The sequence below is a fragment of the Atta cephalotes genome (assembly GCF_000143395.1).
Source record: "Atta cephalotes unplaced genomic scaffold scaffold00007, whole genome shotgun sequence".
NCBI lineage: Eukaryota > Metazoa > Arthropoda > Insecta > Hymenoptera > Formicidae > Atta > Atta cephalotes.
This window is the reverse complement of record NW_012130071.1, coordinates 4,564,419-4,590,857: the sequence shown is the minus strand read 5'-3', so window position 1 is coordinate 4,590,857 and position 26,439 is coordinate 4,564,419. Positions and strand designations below refer to the sequence as shown.

At 30.2% G+C, this 26,439-nt stretch overlaps 2 protein-coding genes across 2 annotated transcripts in view; one reads left to right on the top strand and one right to left on the bottom strand.

Annotated features, from left to right (window-relative positions):
• Nucleotides 1-2,794, top strand: part of LOC105626933 (ethanolamine-phosphate cytidylyltransferase) — a 6,866-nt gene extending 4,072 nt beyond the window's left edge. Inside the window, exons 3-6 of the mRNA XM_012208225.1 lie at nt 567-746; nt 870-1,296; nt 1,542-1,762; nt 2,698-2,794. Coding sequence (XP_012063615.1) covers nt 567-746; nt 870-1,296; nt 1,542-1,762; nt 2,698-2,794 — 925 coding nt within the window. The remainder of the gene's footprint in view (nt 1-566; nt 747-869; nt 1,297-1,541; nt 1,763-2,697) is intronic.
• A 4,372-nt stretch (nt 2,795-7,166) lies between these two features.
• LOC105626932 overlaps nt 7,167-26,439 on the bottom strand; it is a 19,740-nt gene continuing 467 nt past the window's right edge. The window contains exons 2-6 of the mRNA XM_012208223.1: nt 13,480-13,737; nt 12,535-12,671; nt 10,972-11,416; nt 8,420-8,606; nt 7,167-7,408 (exon numbers count right to left, since the gene is read on the bottom strand). Coding sequence (XP_012063613.1) covers nt 7,167-7,408; nt 8,420-8,606; nt 10,972-11,416; nt 12,535-12,671; nt 13,480-13,737 — 1,269 coding nt within the window. The remainder of the gene's footprint in view (nt 7,409-8,419; nt 8,607-10,971; nt 11,417-12,534; nt 12,672-13,479; nt 13,738-26,439) is intronic.

Genomic DNA, 26,439 nt, shown 5'->3' with positions numbered 1-26,439 from the left:
GAGAGAGAGAGAGAGAAAGAGAGAAAGAGAGACCTATATTTCATATTATCATTTAATGATAAAATATTTATGTATTCCAAAGCTATGAATACTTCACCGACTTAGCAGGAAGGTATCTAAAGCCTTGACATTTTAGGTCAATATCTATACAGAAAAAAATTGAACTGAATTGTTTTACAGAACGTAATTTACTATAAAGTATTTTATTACTATAAAGCAAGAATCTTATCTTATCAGTTGCATTTATATAAGTTACTTTCTCCAGTGTTAATCATAGAGTGTAATTGTACGAGATTATACCTCCAATATGAATTACAGATTGATAATCATACGAGATAATCATACGAGAATGTGCTGATACAATAACAATGAAATTTTTAGAACGAAATTAACAATTATTTTCTTGCAAAAATTCTTGTAAACAATATTTAAATGTATAATAAAGTTGATAAAATAACAATAATGATATAAATGTTATGAAATATAAATGTTATAATTATAAAATAAATACAAATATCATAATTTTGGAGTATTAAAACGTACTGATCAAATTTTTTTTTTCTTAGGTATAAAATGGTGCGCGGCATTAAATGGGTAGACGAAGTAGTCGAAGCTGCACCCTATGTCACTACATTAGAAACATTAGATAAATATAACTGTGATTTTTGTGTTCACGGCGATGATATCACAATGACGGCTGACGGCGTGGACACGTATCATTTAGTCAAGACAGCCGGCCGCTACAGGTAGTTTCTTCTTTAAAAAGATATTAAGATAGAAATTATTAAAGATATTACAAATTAATTTATTTAAATATTTATTAAAAATTATATATAGTCTTTTATGAAGAAGAGACTTGATTATTTCAGAGAAGTCCAACGTACAGCCGGTGTTTCAACGACCGATCTTGTAGGACGTATGCTGCTGATGACACGACAACATTTTCGACAGGGTGACAACGAATACAGCGTCGATAGAGAACCGAGCAAAAGCATGGGTCAAGATCGAAACGCTCGGAGTCCGTGGACTGGCTGTTCGCAATTCTTGCCGACCACACAGAAAATTATACAATTTAGCGACGGCAAAAGTCCGCAGCCGGGCGATAAGATTGTGTACGTGGCAGGCGCGTTTGACCTCTTCCATGTGGGGCACTTGGATTTCTTGGAAGTCGCTAAGAAAGAAGGAGACTACCTCATTGTCGGTCTGCATACCGATCCCGCCGTTAATCGATACAAATGCGGCAATCATCCTATTATGAATCTTCACGAACGAGTTCTTAGTGTGTTAGCGTGTAAGGTGAGTCTTCTTTTTGCGCTTCTGAAATTTTTTTATAGTATCTGCACAAGATAGCGTGAAAAAATACGTGCAATAAGATATTAACATATAAGATTATTCATTGTATGAATATAAGACACAATCTGCGCAGAAAATTATGACGCATTTTCAGTGGAAAAAATCTGATGTCATGTCATTAAAAAGGATATAAAGATTATATCTTAGTTTTTATACATTATTATAATCTTTTTTTTTTTAATTTCCAGTATGTTAATGAAGTTGTTATTGGTGCGCCATATGCAGTGACAAGAGAGCTGATGGAACATTTCAATGTTTCTATCGTATGTCACGGACAAACGCCCATAATGCCTTGCGAGGATGGATCGGATCCATACGCGGAGCCCAAAAAGCAAAATAAATTTAAATTGTTAGATAGCGGTAACGATATGACAACGGAAAAAATTGTTGAAAGGATCATTCTTCACAGGTATGTTCTATCTTTACAGTTATGTTATGCATGTATACTTTCTTTATATCACACTTTCTAAGAACAATTTTTACTTTAATCTAGAGAAGATTTCTAATGATAATTTATACATTTATAATAATATATATAAATATACATTTTTTAGTTAAGAAATTCTTGATGAAATTACATCAATATATATTTTTACATATTGTCTTAACAATTTCTTCAATTTGTTTAGATTTATAACAAAATATGTATACAAAAATTATTTAGCTTTTTTGTTATTCACATTTATAAGTGTACAATAATTGTTGTGAGAGAATACAGTAACTGATTACGTTATTATTTAACGGACAATATGTTATTTGATAACATATATGTATTGACTTCCGTCCTCGAGTTGTTATATTTTTATTTAAACTCCAAAAGCTGAAAATGTTTGATATATTCCTCTATATTTCCTATCTATACCCGTAATAAAATTGATATTGCAAAAATAAAACATCTTAATTAGGTCAAAAGATTAAAAAAAACAATTACATATTAATTTTTCATATTCTGCTTTTTATCCCCTTAGGCCGAACGAGCTTTATACGGTTATTAAGAATTTCAACAAACGTTGATAAAATCTGGTTGTTTTGTATTCTTTATTCAATTATTAAGTAATCGTTAATGGGACAATCTGGCAGTTCTGTATTTTCTATCCAATTTGCAATAAACGCATATTTACGTACTTCTCATTATAATTTGTTGTCATTCATTCATTTACTGCTTCTGATGGGATATGTAATTTTATTCATCATGCAAAGTATTTTTTTGAGTTCCATTTTACTCCATTTTTCTCATTTACCGCGAGATGTAGTAAATAGTAGTCTATTTCAATGATAACACATCCACATATCCCAACAACTACGAGCATTCCTATCACGTGTTGATCTAGCGTCTAATTGCAGGTTGGAATTCGAGGATAGAAATTTAAGGAAGGAGAAAAAAGAGCTTGCCGCTTATGAAGCCTTCATCAAGTCAAAGAACAATGACAAGATTGAATAATTGTTTATTTTGTTTTTTTTTCTGCGAACATTCGCAGTATGTATGTGTGATGATTAGATTTTATAAAGTCAATGTGTAAATACGATGTCACACCGACACTCAATTTATCATTTCGAAATGCCTTACATAGTTAAATGAATAAAATAAAATGAATAATCAATTAATATATGCTAAAAATAGCAGTTAGCGATGTGGAAATCCACGTTAGTTTTGCTTTGTTGCAATACATTATATGATTAAATAATATACAACGACGACGATTATGAAATGAATATATGCAAGGTATGTCAGGACTATCATTCGTTCTATGGTCATGGCTTGTTTTTATTAATTTTTAATCCATTGTTTAAAAAAAAATATATTTATATTTTATTTAGTTACAAATGAAAATTAATATCTTTTTTTTATTATACATTTTATACATTTTTTGGAAAAATGATTTTTTGGAAATTTTGAAAAGATTTTATCAACTAAATTTGATGCGATATAAAATCCGGAAATTAATATATTTTATATAATTATTTTATAATTGTGTAACTATTATTGTAATTGGCATTACAATTGATTTAACCTTTACAGGACGAGAAAGTCTACATATATCCATTATAATGGTGTTAACAATGTTACATTTTGAGACAAGGAATATATACAATGAAATTATAACAAATCTTGGAAATTTTAAAGAAATTTTGTCAATTAAATTTGATGCGTCGTAAAATCCGAAAATTAGTACATTTTATACATTAATTTAAAATTGTGTAACTATTATTGTAATTGGCATTATAACTAATTTAACCTTTACAGGATGAGAAAGTCTATATATATATATCTGCTATAATGGCGCTAACAGAATTATATTTCGAGCAAGGAATATATACAATGAAATTATAAATCTTATTTAAGGAAAAATTGTAAGATTTTAAAAATAAATTCCCGTCCTTTAAAGGTTTTAACATTCGAACTCTGTTGATTACTGAATTACGAAAAAATGAAAAGCTGGTGTTATCGCTTCATCCGATTTCTTCAATTAAAATAGCAATTACAAATATGCAAATGACAACATTGATTTTTAAGATACATTTATTGAGTTTTATTGTGCTTTAAGACTAATTTTAATTGATTCTTTCAGCAGAAACTTATGTAAATTAATTTTGGACTTATATTTCTAGTCACAAGGTCTAATAAAACATAGCCCTGAAACACCGTACATATATTTCGACATATCTCTAAAAGACAAAAGTTGTCTTGAAGGTATATCGTGTGTTATAAAGCCTTTGAATGTAGATATGCCTAGTAATTAAATTATTCTCTCACGTGATGTGAACATGTTGTGATGTCGTTGCTTGATTTAAATATCGAAAATAATCAATTACATATATAAGCAATCATGTGAGACATGTAGAAACGAAGATCGAATATTTTATAGTTATTGAATATTTTGAGTCAATATTTTGAGTTTTTGAATTCCGTTAATGTACTCTCTTTCTTATGCGATAATTTTCGTATGAATTTAGAATTCTATCATTTTTTTCTTTCTATGTACACAGAGCATTTATTATTTATTCGATTGGAGTTTTAGTACTTTTGAATAAATTATCAATTATTAGATATAGTTTGAATTTCATTGAAATAGTGACATGTTCGGTCTTCAAAGAAAAATTATTCTCGTTGTGCAATATGGGATATATTTTTTTTATTTTCGAAGTATTTTACGCGTTTAATTAGCAAAAATATATTGGAACGCAAGTATTCCGTAGTCCTTTATCCAAAAAATAGTTGAGATTGGCAGATAAATGAGCTAGGCTCGTGATTCGGTCTAATTAATCGGAAGTTCCTAAGCATTTACAAATGCCTATCGCTTATTTCTGAATGATACTGAGATCACGTTACTAGACGGCGATTCTTACGACCAAATTTCGGGTTCGTAAGATATCCAGTCAAGTAATTAATTAACTTTACGACAAGCATTGTTTATTGAGCAAATTATGACGCGTAATTTAAGACATTAGATTTTCTAATGGGAGATATATTACAATATATATTGTATGTCCAAAAAAAATATAAACGGAGCCAAAGACGTTAAGATTTACGGCGTATGTTATATAGACTGAATGAAAACAGTTACTGTTTATCTTCAACTTTAACTGTTTGCGTTTATGAGGAAATAAAGAGAGAAATGTTTGGCAGTATGTAATACTATCGTATATGAAGATGTTCGAGGATGTCCCAGATAAGCTATTGGAATTAGATATTAAATCGCAAAGAACTGATGACTGTCTATCAAGTTTTCATTGAAATATGGTTCTGTGATCAAGTCGATGGGTAATTTACCATTAAACGAAGAATCTGGGACATCCTATACAACACAAACAGGTTCTTCGACCTGATAATAGCGATGGTATCGATGCCGATAAAGTTGTAGTGATAGTTGAACTAGATTACGCCGAAAGGAAAAAATTGTATAGTTGATGATTTTCTACAGAAGAGTCGAGACACCGAAAAAAGATTGTAACACGTAGAAAATATTGTTTAACTTTTTATTTTATAATAAATAGTCATTGTACACGTCACATCTACAATAATCGTAAGTAATATGTATTACGTTTTTTATAAACATAATTATAGTTACCTTCTTATAAGTTACTATCTTTTCTAATGTGATTTCTATCATTCATATTTGCATTTGTGTGAATCAATAAAAATTTATTAATCTAATAATGTACAATATTTATAATATATTTTTTTTATAGATGAAGATCTTAACGTCAGAGATTTATACTGTTGCACTAAACCATTTTGAACAAAAATACTTTGGTATGGATTAATTATTACGTTAAGAAGGTAACTATAGTTATCTTCACGGATCGATTACCGTGTCCTCAGAATCATACCTTGCACTAATACGCGATTAGTTTGCCTCCCCCCCTCCTCTCTCTCTCTTTCTCTTACACAATCGTTTTATTAAATGTATAAAACTTTAATTTTTTTTAGAGCATTCTTAAGATATCTTCGAGAGAGAAGGAAACTTGTCAAAAAAATGCAATCAGAGATTCATTAATTGCTCTAACATACTAACTAAATAATTCAACGAACAAATTAACTTTTTCTCGCTAAACTTTAGATTCCTTTCTCCTATTAAATCTTATTCTTCTATTAGAAATAGATTGATTCGAAATTTTCGTCACAGACATTCCTTCAATATATTTTTTATATATTTAACTGTAATATATTATATATATAGATTTTCGTAATAATATACGTATAAAATCTGCGCTGTTAAAAGGTATGCTGTAAAATGCGAGCCGCATTTGTGTTTATTTACAAGGTGTGATAAATTCGTGCAACCACCCCAAATATCCCGTTCGATTTCGATTATACGGCGAGGTTCTTATTATCTTATTACATGAGCGATCCGCTCGCTTGATCAGGTCACGTGATAGCATTGCACGTTTGAGAGACTCAGTAGTGAGATTATTTTTCGTATTTGAGCAATGTCGACATATTGTGAAACTTATGACAGAAATTGAACATGTGCGCGAAATGTTCGGAGAATATACAATATTAGTGTGTTACATATTAACTAATAAACGAATGAAGTTCTTTGAAACGCAGAAAAGAATCGATTAAATTAAATAACTCATTAATAATTTTTGGCAATTTTCCTCATTCGTGTGATTGTTTATAAATAATAGACTTGATCAAAGAATCTAGTGACTATTAACAATCATACATTAGAATAGAAATTATTCTTTTTAAAACCTAAGACTTTTTTTTACTAGAATCAAAAAGTTAAAAATTGGGTAACAAATGGAGAGACTATATAGTTGTATTTATATAGAAGAATTAAAAAGTGCTTCCTCGTGAAGACATATCGTGTAATCTATCGTAAGATAAAGCAATGTTTTATCTCTAACTTTAGTAACAAATTCTTTCACGAATTCTCAATTTATTTTCACTTGGTTCATCGTAAAAATTAATTTTTATTTTACACGGGAAGCACAGTCATTTGCTACTAAACATTCTTCGTTACGAGAACTATTTTTATTCTACGGTGGGCGGTGTCGTTCGTTTATCTGAACGATTAATTCAGAGTTTTCGCATGAATCACTCCTCGACGAAGTTGCAACTAATATAACGTATCGTATCATATCGTATCAGTCAATGACGTTATTGAAGTATGGGACAAGTATCTTCTATATCTTGAAACGGAGAATCAGGTGGTTTGTAAACGTGACGTTGCTCTCTTGCTCTGCAAATAAACATCCTTATCTCAAAGTAACGTTACGTTAATTATACACGATGCACGCGTGATGTACACTGTGAGGAGTATTCAATGCGATTTATATGTAATCTCTCTCAATCGCGCATCGCTCTATTGCATGGTCGAACGACCGGTATAGCCGGGCGTGATGTCACAATATTTCCTGGTGCGGTCTCTGACCAACTCGTCGATCGACTTGTTCTGCTGCACCGTCGAGGACAGATTGTGAAGACGCGACGCTAAGTAGCACATGATAAAGGCTGATAACACCAGTAGTGCACCCAATCCCGTCGCTACGTAGAGGAAATTTCCGCAGCTACCTTCGAGGCCGGCTGTCACTTTATCGTACAGATCTATGAGGTGAATATTAGAATTAACGATCACTTCACGTTTTTTCTGTTTTTTCCCGTTATGTAACTCAAGGCTCTTTTATAAATAGCCGGATAATATAATATATTTTAGGCTTTACGGACTAATGCCTGTTTCTACCGATGTAGATTAACTTTAATCTCGGTTCAACTTACTCTTCATTTTTTTCTAATTTTTAGAACTAGAAAAAGATGAAGTGTAAGCTGAACCGAGATTAAAGTTAATCTTGGAAAAAAAATGAACATAAGAGATAAGACTAAGAATATTATATAGAAAAAAAAGAAGTAAAGGATGTTAAAAAGGAGCTGATTTCCGTTCAAAAAGATGTAAATAAAAGAAAAAATATTTTTGTAGATTTTTCAATAACCTGTTGGATAAAGTTATAAAAAAGTTTGTAATGTTTGGAGGACATTTCGAAAATTAAGCAAAAATATTTAAATTTGAATAAATATACCATGTTCGCATTCAATTTTTTTATGAATTTTTTAATAATTTTTTAATAATTTTATCAGGAGATCAAAATATGTCTATAAAAAACATTATTTTTTTACTTCCTTTTGAACAAAAATCAGTCCTTTTTTAAACATTCTCTTTTCTATTTTCTTATCAAAGTTTAAAATACATTAATTTATTATTGTGTTTTGATTTTTGCATAATATTTTGAATTAATTATTATATTGAAATTTTACGTTTAATAATTACAGATAATAAAAAGTGTCTAAAATCGGGTCAATCATTAAACGTTTTTTGCGTCTGAAAGACGACTTAAAGACGTCTTATGTCCCAATTTTAGACTTGTGTTGTTTGGGTAATAAATGATAATTACGCGATCCGAAGCGATAAAGCTTTCGTTCATACCAGATTAATCTCGATGCAGAATACCAGTTACATTAATCTTCTTTCTTATCTTATCTCGAGTTGACATGAGAAAGATTAATTTCGATTACACGATCAACAAGATTCTATATTAATGCATTTAGAAATGTGGAACTTACCATCAGGCATCATTACTGTATATTCAATATTCTCTTTGAACTTTGTGTACGGTGTGGAGTCGTTATACCTTTTGATCAAACGCTCGACCTTTGGAAGGAATTCGCCTAATACTTCTACGTTCGCCTCGACGGATCTTTTTCTCTTCTTCCCGTGTCCTGAAGGTTCAAAAAGATCAAGACAGAAGTCCTGAAAAAATAAAGATATGCGATAAATGGACAGCAAAAAAAATTAATAGCTTATATTTGTGTGCCATATCTAATTAGAAAGTTTCAATAAGTGTCATGGAAGATTACTGTGATAACTATTCTAAAAATTTTGATTAATTAATGGCAGAGTAATGTAGATGTAGGTCGAAATATAGAGATTGAAATGATAGACTAATTGTGAGACATGCTATCGACACAGATAATACTTGAATAATTTATCTCTTTTCCATCGACTTCGAGATTTACTGCTATATCTATGATCTAATTTTGTTTTTATATGAGATTCATAAATATTACTTTTCATATTTCAAAGTCTTGTACGACAGGTATCTCGATTATATTTTTGACGTTGAATACCACGTTGGCGTCCGCTGCGATAATGAATTTTTGTATGCGCGTCATACATACTACATTCTGAAATTATTACATTTTCTTTCTGTCATAAATTTTACTTGTATGACATGCTGGTGTACTTAATGCATTCGAATGTTGAGTTTGCCCAAATGACTCTATTCTAAATTCTAATACATATAACATGCAAACACGCATGCAATACGAAGTATATAAGTTATTCAGTAAAAATTCTCTGATTAATGCTTTTATAGAAAATGTTCTGAGTATTAACAGCTGTAAATTTTAATTCAGACAGACTTTTGCAGCATATCATTTAAATAATAATAAAAAATTCTATTTTTCCGCTGTATAATAATTAAGAAGTAGCTAAACTGACAAAATGGTGTCAGTATACATTGTTAGTATAATAATAAAATTGCATTCTGGACTCTCTCTGTTCACAGAATTATATGAAACCTTGTTGTAAATTTATATCTATTTTTCAGAAGAGTCTCAGAAGAGAATTAGAGCAAAATGAACAGATAATCAGAAAGATTTAAGTTTAATAAGTAAATTATAACATAAATCCTTTCCTAAATAATTATGATTATATTTAATCGAAAATAGTCGTCTAGAGTATTTTTATGACTCCAGATGAAAAAAATATGAATTCTTGTAAAATATTGTATGGATATTGTTTAACATATTTTCTTTTTTTTTAATGAGTATTCTTTACATACATTAAATATGCAATTCCATCGAAATAGTGATTTTAATTGTAATGGAAAAACATCTCAGATAATTGTGTGTAAAAAATCAGGTACCTACTTTTGGGTTAAAAATAAAGAGAAGATAGTATTGTGGCGATTGTATAGATATTATGGACCCTCATCTCCGCTATACAGATGGGACTGCTGAATTTTTAATGAAATTCAGATCAGAATTTATTTATAATTTTACGTGTCGTGTAATATTGAAAATATTTAAAGAAGTAAAATTCACACATGTACAAAATATATATCAGGATACATTTATATTTAGAGGATATGTGACACATAAAATTATAAGCAAAATTTTATCTTGAATTAATCGCGATCTTAGAACGTCTAAAGTGAACTTAAATCGATTATAGCTCTATTGTTACTCTATTAACCCCACGATAGTTTATATTACACATTACTATAAATTTTTAAACAATAAGAATCTTATTGGACTGTTGATTGTGTAAAAACACAATCAATAGGAAATAAAGGCTTATAACGGTCGAAGTTGATTCTTTAATAATTTGATGCTTAAATAATTTCATTTGAATTTGTATATACAATATATGTACAATACATACATATACATACTATATACTATATTTATATATATATTTATAGTCATTTCAACTACGCGCCAAGTTAATTTTCTCGAACTTAGAAACGTGTGAGGCTAAATTACTATAGTAATATCATAATTAAATTTGATGCTCATCTATTAATGAGAATTTTTAATATGCTGGTTTGTAAATAAATTGATTTATTATGAAAAATATTACCTCGGTTGGGAGAATCTGAAATATAGATTTTTAGTATTGTGCAGCCTGCGGAAGAATTACGTATACATATGTATTTATGTACGCTTTGTAATATTTTATTTTTTGTCAATTTTATAACTAAATACTATATTTTTAAAACAAAATTAATTTTTAAATCTATTTTTGTGGAAAGCTACATTACCACTCTTGTTTTTCTTCGAACTATTGTCACATTTTTATAAATAATGCTCAAAGTAATAATTTTTTTTTTTAATCAGTTGAACAATATTTTGATAAATGTAATTGTTAAAAATTTAAATATTGATTAATCAAGTTACTGTATAAGATGGTACCCCATAATATCACCTATCGCTCTAATGTAAATTACTCTGATTTTTATGTTATATCGTCGGATGACGATTTATACGATCTGAGATATCATTGGCACTCGTCGTACTCCACGAAGTATCCAATAAAAATCATTACCGCTTACCGGTTGACAATCTTGCGGCTCCATGCACGCTTTTATCTGTGAGTGGATCCAAAGGGTGGAGCGCTCCCTCATCGAGCTGAGCAAGAAGGCCTCGAAGTCGAGAAAGACTTCGTTCTTGCGCTCGCGATACCTCGCCGGTTGATGCGGGATGATGGATGCGAAATCACGATTTCTACAACCATCCTTTACGAGCACGACGCTACCAGGGGCGTGGGGTTGATCCGGGTCAGGACTGACCGTCACCTCCAACAGCTTGATGTAGCCCCAGGCGCTGTCCGGGCTGATGCGGGCGCGCAGCTGCAGCTTCGTACCGATCGGTACGGCCTGATCGACCGTCTGCGAATTATCGGATACGTTGCCGGTCGCCTCACGATAAAGGGCCACCTCGTATTCGAGCCGGCCTGGCGTCTCCTCCACCACCCCAGACACCCTGGCGCCGTGCGGACTGAAACGATTAACCCTTTAAAGCAGACGCGCGTCGTCGCTTCAGCACGTTGCGTTCTCTCTTGCTGTTATATCAGCTATCATTATTCTAGACTTCTGTCACAAATTTCTCTCATTTATATATATAAAAATTAAATATGTATTAAATAATATGTATTACATTATTTTTTTTATGTTTGAAATGATTACGGAAAGGACAGTTTTGCTGTAATATCTAAAAATTTAGCTAGACCTGAAAATTGTTTTGTTGTCCATCAAAATAATTATGTAAGATGATCAAACTAGTTGCTAGAATGTCACAACTTTTTGCAGCATTGCTCATCATGCTTGAAATTCTTACATAATTATTTTAATGATCCGAGAATTATTTTTAGATCCAATTAAATTTTTAGATACTTCAGCAAAATCTTCTTTCCGTGTAATTTACACGTATGATATATTTGTCTTCAGTTTTATCCCGAAAAGATATAGATATTTAGTTAACAACGGATAATATAACTTCAATGTTATAATTTAGCACTTAATAATATTAAGAATCTTTATTTTAGACCGCATATGTGAGAACACAATCAATATTAGAAATTAAATACCTATAATGGTCGAAGCTGGATCTTTAATGCTTAAATAATTCAGTCTTGAATTACTATATATACTATATATGTACTTGCATTATATATATTTGTAGACTTTCGAACTGCGCGCTGTTCATTACATTTACCACGGTGTTATATTACATTTATATCATTACATTTATACTACAATATAATTTAACAATTACATTGTTGAATGCAGAATTGTAATAAAGTTGTGTTAATTTTTAGTTGATGGACTAGGTATTATTACTTCTTATTGCAGGATATTATTATATTATTCGTATAGATCCAAGCAAACAATAAAGAACAATTGTAACAAGACTTCTTTTGACAGTACTTACACATTTATATCATTATTATGAAGTATAATAATTAAATAAGCGGATAACCGTTTCCTCGAGGTAGGAACTCGCGCAGAAATGCCGCTCCTCGGCGGACGCGAAATGCGACGTGGCGGAAATAATGCTCATCTATTACTCGCGAGATTTTGAGGAGATATTGTGCGGGTGGAATGCGTGTGACTTACAAAGTGCCGGCGAAACCGGCAGCCTTGTGCCTCAGCAAGGTCGGCTCGGGTGGTCGACACATCAGGATCAGTTCCTGATCGGCAAGCATCACCACGCCGGGAAAGGCCGGAAACCACACTCGCAGATGGATAAATCCCTGGTAATACAATGAATTGCGATAATACACTGTTAAATCTATAGTCAAATTAAGTAATAGAGTCAAATTTAATCTAATGTTAATCGTCACTGATCTTTCTAAATATATATCGTTATTTTTTACCAAAATGATAATTAAATTTGACACTATATCGTGATATTATATTGTTATATTGTTATATTGTTAATTAAAGTTGACACTATATAGTATTAAATATAACCATTGTTTTAGTATAAAATAACGATAAGATTGAGTAGGAGCAATAGCGACTCACGTTAAGTTAAATTTGTCCCTATAAATTTAAATGTAACAGTGCTTATTGCATACAAGATTGATTAATAAGATTTGTGCAAATTACACAGGTCAGTGCAGGTAATATTTTACGAGGAGATATGTCAGAATTTTTACAAGGACGTTCCGCGAGATGCGCCCTGACTCAAATATAGAACGTTTGCGGCAGCGAAGCGCGGAATTAGGCGAATAGTACAGTTAAACTTGGACGCATCCAACTAGCTAGTTACAGCGAGCGCTAGCTATTTCTTCTCGAAATATCATAACGGCATTCGATGCCTGATATCATCCGATTGAATGTACAAAGCGTATCTGCTATAGCAGCAAGCTCCTGAGAGAGAATCAATTGCGAATTAGAATCGCTATCGATCGATCGCTATCCGCAAAGGCTGTTCCGTTTGTGCAACGTCAGTTGTAAGCCCCGGAGGAGCGGAAAAGCCTTCGTCGAAGCGTCACCGTGGGAGTTCCTTGTAAAAATTGCATTCCGCGTAACTCGCTCGATCGTTTGATGACTCACGTTTCTCTTGAGGATGCCGCATCGAGAGAAGTCAGTCACCTTCAGGAAGTAGTTATCTTCCTGTGGATCGTTCGGGTCTGGCCTGATCTGGCAGTGAATATCAGCGAGAGGATTCGCCGATCTGTCGTCCGCGAAGAGCGGCGTGCCTCTGAAGCCGACCGGCCTTTTGATCTTCGCTGTCAGGAGATCGATCGCCGATCCCGCGCCGCTACACTGAATGTCCGAGACCTCGTAATCCTGGGCAACGGCAGCGGCGACCTGAAACGCGAGCCAACGATGGTATTCAAGATCTGACGAGAGGGCGGCGACAGAAGATTTCAGGGCTCGCGCGGGAACGATTTGCGCTTCCTATCCCGAGGCATTTCTTTAGTAGTTTCTTCTCGAAACTGTCGCACGCGATCATTTTGTAGCTCACGATTCTCATGAACAATACTGAAGTAACGTTTAACATTTCTCAGTCTGCCGTCTGGATGGAAGACACACAAACAATGTTTTTTTTTAAGTTATATATCCGGAAATTTATTTTACGATCCACTGTGCGTTTTTCTCTTTTGAGTTTCGATGACATTTATAAAAAAAATTCCGGATTCAACGATCTATTATAAAATAGAACCAATATAGGAATAATTATATTTTTTGTTAACAGAATATTTTAATACTAGAAATTAAAATGATTGAAGCTGGATCTTTTAATGCTTTAAATAATTCAATTTTGAATTACTACATATATTACACTGAGAAAAATGGTCTGGTTAGATTAAATAGTAATTCTGGTGGAAAATGGACGAATCAGAATTTTCTGGTTAAATCTATTAGAATTCTAATTGAAATAACTAGAATTCTGATTGATATAATTATTCTGGTAAAAAATAAGAATTCTAGTAAAATTTACCAAAAATATTGTATCAATCAGAATTCTGATTATTTCAACTAGAATTCTAATAAAAACTAGAAAATTCTGATTCGTCATATTCAACCAGAAATTTGTTTTGATTTATATATATATATATATATAATAAAATTAAATTAAATTAAATTAAATTAAAATTAAAAAAAAAATATATATATATAAACACTATATTTGTAATTCTTCGAACTGCTCGCCGAATTGTTTTTCCGGATTGTAAATGCAATTAAACTATTTTAGTAATCGCGAATTAAATTGACAAGCAATTTTAATAATTTGATGCTCAATCAGGCATCATATTATAAAAATATTAATATATTGAAAAACTGTAAATAAATTTATTGCGAAAAATATTATCTCGTCGAACCCGGATCTTTTATATTCCATATGAGCGTTCTAAGACCATCGAGGCACAGAGAGAATATTTTAAACGAAAAATTATTAAATCCAGAATAAATAAAATGATATATTTGACATCGCGATTTCGTACCAAATATGACGCTAGCATTGTGCACTATAACATCGGGTAAAGATTTATCCAAACGTGAAAATATATAAACTTATATTAATATTATTATATTAATTATAATTATATTAATTATAATTATTATAATTATATTAATGTTACTCTTGTTTCAAGATAAATCAATCTTATTAGAGCTTACATATATTTTTGGCACTGAAAAATTGACGTTAGAAATTTTTTTCAGAAAAGGAGTAAAATTGAAAAAAAAATAAAAATAAAAAGGAATAAATTGAAAAAATAATTATTCCATGTTGTTTCTTAATATTTTATTTAAGTAAAAATTTTTTTCTGTATATAATTCGGTGTATAAACGGTGTGTAATTTGTAACAGCAATCTCTACACAAAAATTTTGATTCCATGGACAGTGATCTTATATAAAAACATGAAAATATACAATTTCCAATATTCTTCTAAAATAATATTGTAGTTAAGGGCCATCGGTTTAAATTTTTGTATTTGTGAAAAATAAGAAAATTAGATCATTTTGAAAAATTTTTTCGTTTAAAATTCAGACTTTTAAATTTATTGGAAAAATATTAAAAATTTAAATTTAAAAAATGGGTCCTTAGTTACAATATTATTTTAGAAGGCGATACTGAAATTTTAATATTTGTAAATTTTTATAAAAAATTAGAATTATAGTTTTTGTCTTCATAAAGATTTTCGTGCAACGACTGCAAATTACAAAGTCTACATGTAATCAAAATGGACAGAAATTTTTTTTTTATATAAATATCAAGGAACAACGTAAACATTATTAGTCTTTCAATTTATTTTATTCTTTTCCTGAAAAAAAATTTTCCAAATAAATTTTTCTTTATTGAGAACGTAATATGTAAGACATATTTGACACATTCGACACTCCGGACAAATATTAAAATTAGTTCTGATAAAGTGAGAGATCTTATAACTCTCTCTGAATTTAAGAATATCCGAAGAATTCCTAACATGTTTGGAGTTCATTAAGCGTCCAGACTTGGAAACCTATAGAGTAACTTATTCTTGACGAACTACTAAGTTGTTCTGCTATGATTGTTTTCTGAGGAAAACTTCAAAGAGAATCAAAACGTTCAATACTTTGAATAAAGAAGACATCACGAAAAATTAGAGTTAAGTCATCATTCCACATTAATATTGCGCATCCCCTCTCTGATTCTCATTAGTCTTGAATTGGTTATTATTGTTATTTTAAGAAGTAAGAGTCTTGTTAAAATATTCTATTGTAATACGTAAGCTCTTAATTCGGAGAAGGAATTATTATTCTAATCTTAATACAATTTTATTTTTATGCTGCACAAATGTTGCGATAAGAATACTTCAGGAATATTTTTGTCTTGTTATCACTGAAAAAAAAGATTGATTGTTGCAGCAAATTAGATGGTTAAATATGGCGTAGCATTTTTAATTGGCTGCAGCAACCAAAAATTGGCTGTTGCAATCAATTAAAAATGCTATGCCATATTTCACTAATCTAATCTGCTGCAGCAGCCAATCTTTTCTTTCAGTGCAGAAATCCATTTTGAGAAAACATCTTCGTGCGATCGTCTTCTATCTATTATAATTGAAAGGGAAGGGAAAATTTGTAAACGACGTGTACCATTACGTTCCGCATTGCATGTTAATCGAATAAAACTGTTTTTGCCTTTAGCACATGTTCTCGGTCTCGTTGAGACAATATGGTACGTGCTGTCTCGAATTCGTCATTGCACGTTCATTTGATATGAAAACGATGTTTTAGAAGCGCATTAATACGTTTTGCAAATAGTTAATTATCTTCGCTTAATGACGCTAAAACTGTTACAGCAGATAGTCTAGAGTAAATAGTATCGTATGATAAGTACAGAGCAAAGCGATAACGTACGCGTAACGCGTTCGGATCGTAAACAGAATCGTGAATTGCGGAGTGAATTCGCATAAATAGCGGCTAAAATCTAACAACCGTATTGTTCTATAACTGTTATGCAGTCAACATCTTTTTTTTTCAAGACAATTTACTGCCGTTCAGTCGCGCTCGTGGCACTATAGCGGATCGCGCATTATTTTCAATTTTAATCAGATTTACTTTCTACTTAGAAGAAACCCCGTTGCCCTGGTTACTAAAATTGCATAAACTCTCTAATTGAATTGAATTTTTTTCCATGAAAAACGGTGCAGATATCAGGTCATGAATAATACCAGCTAATTAGCGTATGAAACATTCAAAGCAATTTGCTTACTTATATCTAAGAGATAAACCTACTTATATCTATCTAAGAGTTACTTATCTCATTAAAAACAAATATCGAGACATAATTTGTTTTTAAATTGTAAATTTTTGAAAGTGCAAGTTTTTGTTGAATCATGATATGCAAATATAGATAATACATATAACTTTAATTTATATTTGTTTCTTTAGTCTCTAATCTACATTTGTTTTTTATTATTAATTTCTAATAATATTATAAATTATGGTATTAAAAATTATACTCATAATTTTTATAACCAATCATAACTTACATTATTAGAAAAATTATAATTATAATTTTTAATATTTTATATTATAAAAATATTAACAAATAAGTTTCATATATTTTATAAATATACTCTTGCATTTATAGTGTAAAATTAATTAAGGTATTCGCTTTGAATAGCTCTTGCAATTGCGAATGACATTTTGAAATATGTTTGAAACCTATTGCAGTTTGTCTTCAGCTAGCTACTTAAAAGACGACAACTTATATACACTGGATAATTATCGATTCTATCGTTAGTACATACCGTCGCATTTATTCAAGAGTTTCAATTACTTCATTTGAACTTTCAGCACACCAACGCGAGCAATACGAATGTGCGAATAATTATTTCCCTTTAATCGTCTCTTTATTGTATTTTATATTGCGCGAGATGCTTTAGTCGTTCGCCTTGTATAAAACGCAAAATATAACATGGAAAGTATACGCTTATTATACTTCCGGGGTCTCCTTATGAAGTACAAGGTACAATAAAAAGCGATAATTAAACGTCCAATTAATCTACGTTACGATACTCGGGACGTTCATCGTTTCATTGACGACGCTAGCATTAATTATCATCATGAAAAGGACCTACTTGGTGAATCATGAACGACCTCGGCCGACGACATTTACAACACCATTACGTTACTATTGGTGGAACAAGGTGACCAGCACGCGACCAGAACCAAGAACCCACTTCGATACGGTTAACGGTGTAAGGAAACGCTCTGATGGCCGTGTAAGATATTCGTTATGTGCATACACATTACACGAGCGCCTGCCGTACATTGCCCATGCTCATCGTATAGGTCACGGTAGGCCGTATTTTTCGAGATTGCTTGTTCGCAATCATACCGTATCGTGGATCGTTAGATCGATCCATAAGCACATCCGCATTTACCACGTTGGCGTATTTGCCGTGATTGGTTTCTAATGCGTACGAATTGAAAGAAATTGCTGACAATGTGAAAAGGTAAGTGTGTTATTAAAAGCTTTAAATTGTGATTTATTCTCATCTCGTTTTAGAATTCCACAAAGATATGCATTGCGAATCGATTTGGTTCATATACATATTGATCATTGAGATAAATCAATAAAGCTAATAAAGTTATCTTTAAATAACACAGTGTTACTTATCGAGTGCTTAGAAAGTCAATTTTAACGTTTTCTATTTAACTTGTAATCCTATTAAGAAAAAAAACAAAGTTTTTTGAAAAAGGAAAGAATTCTGTTAAAATAATTAATTAAAGTAGTACACAACATATTGTATTATTAAATAGTTTAATTTATATTAAACTATTTGATAAATTTTTAATGATAATGAAATTTTTAATGAAATTAAATTAAAAACTAATGAGTTATAGATTCCTTTAATTAATATAACAAACAATAAAAAAAATATATATAAATTTTTAATAAATTTTTAAAATATAAGGTAATACTTTATAATATTAATATTTTGATAAACTTGTAAAAGATTTGTAAAATGAGATTGTAAAATTATATTAAAGAATATTTTATTTTATTAGAATTATCCTAGTAAAAAAATATTTTTAATTTAACGGTAGACAAAAAGTTTATATATTGTTAATATAGAGTTTATATTGAGTCAAGTTATATAGTGTCAAGTTCATAAATTCATGGTTGCATAGACAGCTAGGGCAGATTGTTAAATTCATAGACGCAGATAGTTCAAGCCATAGATCGCTAGGTTTGTGCACCGGTACATCCTCAAATCCACAAATCTAGACGTGCAAATTGCTTTATACATCGCTAAGTTTACGAATTGTTAGAATCTTTGAAACTACAAATTGGAATCGCAAGTCCACGAGTATCTTGATTGATACAAGTCTCTAAATTTATAAATTCTTATCTTCGTAAATTCTTGTTTAATGATAGTAATTTATCTTAATTTATTAACTTATAAAATAATGATCTATAAAATGACTTATCAATCAGTTCCAGTTCTCCTCTTGTGTTTTTTTTCTCGTCAACAAGTTTTCGAATAATTTCATATAAAAGTAGAATAAAAAAACATTATATTAGCTGCATGTTCAGCAGAAAAAGCAGCTTCACAACTGTTGTAAAATTCTTTAATATGATTGATCTTGCCCTGTGTTCCTTATTAAATCTAAATATAAACCAATCGTATTAAAGAATTTTGCAACAGTTGCAAAGCTGCTTTTTCTAGTGAACGCAGCCAATGTTCTTATTGAACTACCTAATTATAAGAGACATCTTCGACTTTTAAAGACATTATCCATTAACATTATATTCTTATGACATTATATTCTTATGGAACGATTTAAAAATATGTATATGTCATCTTTAAGATATCTTATGTTTTAATTTATAACATAAGGTTTTGAGACATTGTTTTAAGATATTTTACTTGGAATTACTTTTAGTGTAGTTTTAATCAGTAATACAATTAAATAGTAATCTATTTACATAAAAAAGGAAAAAGAAAAAAAGGAAATAAGAATGCTTGATAAATTGCGTGCGTATGTGCGACATATTTATAATTTAATATAATTTTAATTTCAAGAGGAAGAATTTTTTAAATTTCTAACAATTACAACTTCAAGAATTTGGAATTAAGAATTGTGAAAATCAAGAATCTCGAAAATCGATAAAGAATTGAGAATATAATAAATAAAAAGATTGTGCTATTTACAGTTCCAAGAATTTTCCAAAGTTCTAAGATTTCTATTAAGATCTTTCTCCAAGAATTGCGATTTTATAGTTCTTTCTTAGTAATAGCATATTACTGATTTAATTGATATCTTGAACCTCAAGTTAAATGTTATATGTATTTAATTGAGCTTTTTAGCTGAGCAGTCATAATTTCTAATTTAAATATAACTATTGGATTTTCTTACATGTCTTCATTCTGAGTAATCTGAAATGCTTCAAAGATGAGATATCTATATAATAATGACTATAAATATAAATCTTACTAATGTCTTTGATCATTTATTCAATTTCACTACGCGCAATGTATGTACAATGAATACCGTTATAGGTATATTGCATCGAATTATGCTTCTTCAGAATTAATTTTTCTATAGGCACATCATTAGAATTCTTATTATATTCTTTTAATTAACGGATTATTTGTACTGTTACGACTTTTTTGTCGTATTTGGAGCGTTTAATAAAGTTGTTACATATGGTAATGAAATTACAACTACTGGAATAAATCCGTGCAGGTACTTTGCAATGTGAGACAAACTTACGTTGCAAATTTACATTTGTGCTTTCGTATTTGTCAAATTTGCGATGCTCATTTCGTTTGAGGTAACGTTTATCTAATACTGAAAAACTTTGATTTAAAATTCATTAAAAACGAAACGTGCAGATTATATGCACATGAAAATGGCACTTCTTCTTTTTTTTAGAAGAGTTGAATGAAAAAAAAGATATGCAAGAACAGCTGAGAAAAAATCAAAGTGATTAATTTTTTCGTTTCAACTTTGGGGAATCAATTACAGATTTTAATTACTCGTAAAGAATACTCTTTAATAAAAGATAGTGATTATTTTGTGAAAATGTAAAAAATTTACAAACTTTTTATAAACATCTTTCCTAAGAAATTTATAATATAATTTTATATACATTTAAAATCTTAAAAGAAAGATTATTTTTTTAAAAGCTCAGTTTAAAATCAAAACTTATAAACTTTTTTAAATTAATTCACAAATTAGTTTACTTAATTTATTTAATTTATGTAAAACGTAGCTTAATTAAATTGATTAAAATTTGTTTTACTGCTGATATTTTTTAATTCTTTTTTATGACGATTTTCTTTGTATAGGCAAAAATAAATGACGAAGAAATCTTTTTTTTTCTTTTCTTATAAAAGTCTATAAGTCATTTAATTTATTCGGTAAATCTATTAAATGAGTGCCAGGAATGCGAGAGGAAGTTATTTAATTGTAAATAAAGTCATCGACAACTGTCGTTAATATTTGGAAACTCTTCGTGATGAATATTGACTATAGGACGTAGTCAATATTCTTAATGGCTTCGACAAGCGACTCGTTTGATCGAAATATTTAGATATCAAGTGTCCGATTGCGCGCGCGTATTACGTCTTCCAATGAACAATTTCCATCGAGATGCTGAACTTGGTTTGATAGAAATTGCACGACTCGTCGAGACTTCGACTGAATAAGATACGCGTGTCTGGATTACGCTGTGATAATCTGAGAACTTTGCAAGACAAGAAAAGGAAGACTGATTTCAAATTAAGCTGAAAGCCGAATAATTAATAGTGCAAATAAATTAAAATACGAACTACGAATTCTTGCACATTAACGTTATTACAGATTGTTTCCTTGATGTATTTCTTCTGGGATGTTACAAAATTTTAATGTAAATAAATTAAATACACTGAAAAAAATATTTGCTGAATTTTAATAAATATTTATTTTGATAGTAACGAAATATTTGCTTACATTAAATTTACTCAAAATAAAAAGATTATCTTAAATCAAATAAATATATGTTTATAGTAAATATTTCGTTAGTACTATAATATAAATGAAACAAATATTAAAATTTAGTAAATTTTTTTTTAGCGTACATATATATTTTTATAAAGATTGTTAGATAATTAAGATAATTGAGTAGGAAATATAAAGAAAGAATAATGTGTAAGTATGTAAGAATATATTATAATCATATATATATATATATATATATATATATATATCACATAATATTATTTTTTTTAGTAATTTGTATTTTATTACGAGAACGTTTCAGATGATTTTTTTTAAATTCAAATTAAGACTGTCATAAAAATTACATCATTAGAATTAAGATGGTAACTTCCAAAACAAATCGGAATTCATGTATATTCATATTTTATTTTGAAATAATACGATTAATAAAACGATATACACGTACATTAGTCGGAGCAAAAGTTTGTAACGCTTCTTCATTTGATTATGTTTTACATATTTTTACAAATTACAAATATTTTGGCAATTATACTATAATAAAAGTTTCAGCTCTAAGAATCTGTTTTTAATTGAATGATTTTTAATGAATTATAAGAAATCAAAGTTAAAATGTTTTTTTTATTTAATCCGCGGTAACAAAAAATCTTAGGAACATTTTTCAAAAATTTTATAGAGAAAACTTTAAACTTTCAGACTTTAGAAAGTCGAATTATCGTAAGTTTTTTTGGACACGTGACAGGTTTACGAAATGATAAGAAGATTTCCCATTTTGTCTAGCTTGTAATTTTCTATGTAAAAATTACTTTATGTAAAATTTATATATAATACAGAAACTCAAAAGACATGTGATTTTTCAAAAGTAAAGATTTTAAACTTTAAAACTTTCTTCTTAAATTTAAACTTTGTTTATTATTTTTAACAAAGTTATTCGAATTTTGAAGTTCATAGAGTTACAAACTTTTGTTTCAACTCAGTACATACGAGATCAGAATTTTATTTTTCATGGAGAATAGAATAAACGTAACGGGAAAGAATAGAATATAGCTCGAAATCTGCCACGCGAGACGAAGCGGTTACGATTGGCCAGGCAAAGCTGGACAGTCCTCGGTCTTTTATTTCGGTCTCATTCGAGGAGAACCGCAAACCTTCTCTTTATGACTTCATAAATCCCGTTTTTTTTTTAATGCCACTTTAGCGCTGCGGCTCGTTCATCCGCGGCATCGGTGTCCTCGGTTACAATTCGGTACAGTTAAATCTTTCGACGCACAAGACGCCTACCTATCTGCTAAATAAATCGTTGAAGTTACCTGGAATTTAGGGAGATAAAAGTATGTTAATTGGAAGTAAAATGTAAAACGCAGTACTGAAATGTGTCACTATATTGAAGAATTTTACACTAACTAAAGAGAAGAGAGAAAGAGAAAGAGACAAAAAAAGAAATGGATAAAGAAACAATATATAGAAACGAGATAAAACTGACGAAAAATAACTATATTTAAAGAGAATAAAATTAAATGGTTCGTTGAAAGATAAATCATTTTCCAGAATGGAATCCAACCGTAAAAGTTCGGTTTTTATTAAACAAATAAATAGTTGAGACAAGAAGAAAATGTAAAGTTTCTTTAGAATACATGAGTTAGCTGATATTAATTTAAAAAAATTAATATTTTAGCATTGATATAAAAAATTTGCAAATATCGATCTTCTTCTGATAAGAAAATTTGGCATTTGAGAAATAAAATTTCAATCCAAATAGAACAATTTCAGTCAAAATAATGTCAAAATGTCGTTAAAATGAATCACGATTAAAAAATGATTTTTTGTAATCACTTTGAAGTTGATTTCGTGTCATTTTAACTTAATTGTGTTTTACTTTGGAAAATATTAATTCTATTGATAAAGATACATTATTGTAATAAAAAAAATTACTATAAAAATAATTCATACTTTCTTCAGGCGAATGAAATATTCAGAAACATTATGTTTTGAATTCTATATTACACTTTTTGACACCTATAATTAACTCGTCGGGTGTTAACTCATAGGTTCAATTATTGCGTAAAAATATATATATCATCGAACACAACATCTTTGCGCTGTCAAATTCTATCGTATCTATGTATGCATAATTAGAATTTTAATCGCCTATAAACAGATTAATTTTAACTCTAATTAAAACTTTAAATCGAACGTATTCTAATTAAATTTCAGTTAAACTTTGCAACGGGGAATTGTTTTCGGTAACGTGCTGATCCTCTACGGATCGCGCGACGACGCGAAAATAAATAAACGTCCCGGCGATATATATTTCAACGAATCCATTATAAAAATTTTTACATCGTGTCCATCAGGTACACATTGTTACGCGATGTTGCATGTAATACAGGTATAGATATATTGGAAAGAATGACCATGCGATACGTTACGTACATGAACCGTTTTACACGAAGGAATTATGACGATATACATAATCCTCTCGATACTTTTGTGCGCGTACGTGTGTTAAAGTATTCCGACATATCGCGTTTCATGGCGAAATTAGTTGCCGCACACCCATCGCGGGGAGATGTCCGACACAATTCAATTATTTCGTCATTTGGGGAGGCCATTAATATTTCAAATGTATCAAACGTATCAGCCGGCCGATCGTGCGATTCGCTTTAAATTGCCCGTTATCGTATTTCGTCGCCTCGAATGCCATGTATTAATGGGGTGCATTTTTAATTATCCTCGGCGAAACGACGCATATTTCCATTCCCGTACGCTTGTATACTCTTTCCTTCTCTCTCTCTTCTCTCTCTCTCTCTCTCTCTCTCTCTCTCTTTCTCTCTCTTTCTTTCTGTTTCTTTCTCTTTCGCGCAGGGATTTGAGAAATTAAAGTAGATCGATGCGAGTCGACGGAACATTACTTTCGACGCGGCATGATTTAATGACGTAATATAGAAATACATCGAACGTCGAGTTTTTTGCAAAATAGAGCATTGCGAGAGAGATCGTTTCGCTTGCTCGTCCCAGTAAAATGAAAATCGATCATTTCTTCAGTACAAAATATCTTTGAGGCCTCGCATGGTGGCCTCTTTCCCCAACGGAAATTAATTAAGATTGTCATTAGCGGTAGATATTACGAAGTCATAGCGACAGTGCCACGTAAAAAAAAAGAAAAAACGACGATGAGTTCGACGGGCGGTAAATAAATAGGAAAAATGAGTTGGGAGTTGCAAGGAGTTGTAATTAAATGTCACGGGACAAAAGAGACGCTCGAAGATGGAATAGATAATTAATGATAACATTCCTTTCTAGCTGTTTCGCTAATGTCAAATTTTATCAATAGAAACTGCAGATTTTGTACCTTGATAATTGTGAAATAAAGTTTACGTGATATTACTAAGTGATTTTCCTTCTATGTATATAAAAGGATTACATGTCGCGGTTGACAGGAGTCAATAGAAGAGTGGTAGTCTCCTTCGATAAAAGCAACATTTTTTTAAACATCAGGTAGATTCATAGCGTGACAAACTGTCATCACGCAATGTCAAACAAATCCCTGGCGCCGCGCGACAAACATAAGTCACCAAGAACGGATGATATGGAAATCTGGTCGTCCATCATTCACGATCGACTTGATTTATCCGCAAAAGTCATCCAAAAATCGTTCTTCATGTCGATAAAGATTGTACAGCGTGTTTTAACTTTCGTTTAGCAAAATTTAAAGTAAGAATTGCAAGATTTAAAATACAAAATTGTCGACTAAAATTTTAACCAGGAATCTAAATTGTATATTTTTTTACTTCTTGAAAAATTAAAGAATCGCTTTAGAATAATTAAAGTTACGTTGTTTAAAAGGACATGGGAAAAAGTTAAGTTTTAAATTGAAAATTTTAAATTAAATTGGATAATTTCTTTTAAACTGAGAAATAAAACTTGAATTTACTTTCGAAAGTTCCTAAAAAAGAAAATTTGCACTGAACCTTTCGCCTCATGACAGATTTATGAAAAGGTAGCAGCGAAACGGTGCAAATCAAATAACGAGTAACTTGCTGCTTGAGAAGAAGTTTGCGAAGCTTCAATATCACGAATGCGCACTTTCAGAGTATATTAAATAAATAAAGAAATAGTTTTAATATATTATAGCATATTATATAACTTTACATATTTATATACAATGAGCAAAAAGTATTGACACAGAGAAAATGTTTTTTAAAAAAGCTATATTTTTAAAAAGTAAATATTATTCAAAGAGAAATAAGTCATGGAATTGATGTTGAATCGATATATCGATCGATATACGGTGATTTCAACACCAATTTAACATTGATTCGACGTTTAATTGACAGTCATTTTTTGCTGGGTAATTAACAATTTATTTATAAAAAATAAAATAGACTGTATATTTCTTAAAATTATATATATATATATATAAATATGTATTAATTATAGAAAATAATATCATCTGGAAAATAATCGAAAATTAAAAATTCTATTATTTGGATGCACAAAAAGTACAGTCAAGAAAATTAACTTTTAAAATCAAAAATACATACGAAGCTTGTTTATTTATGTTAGGA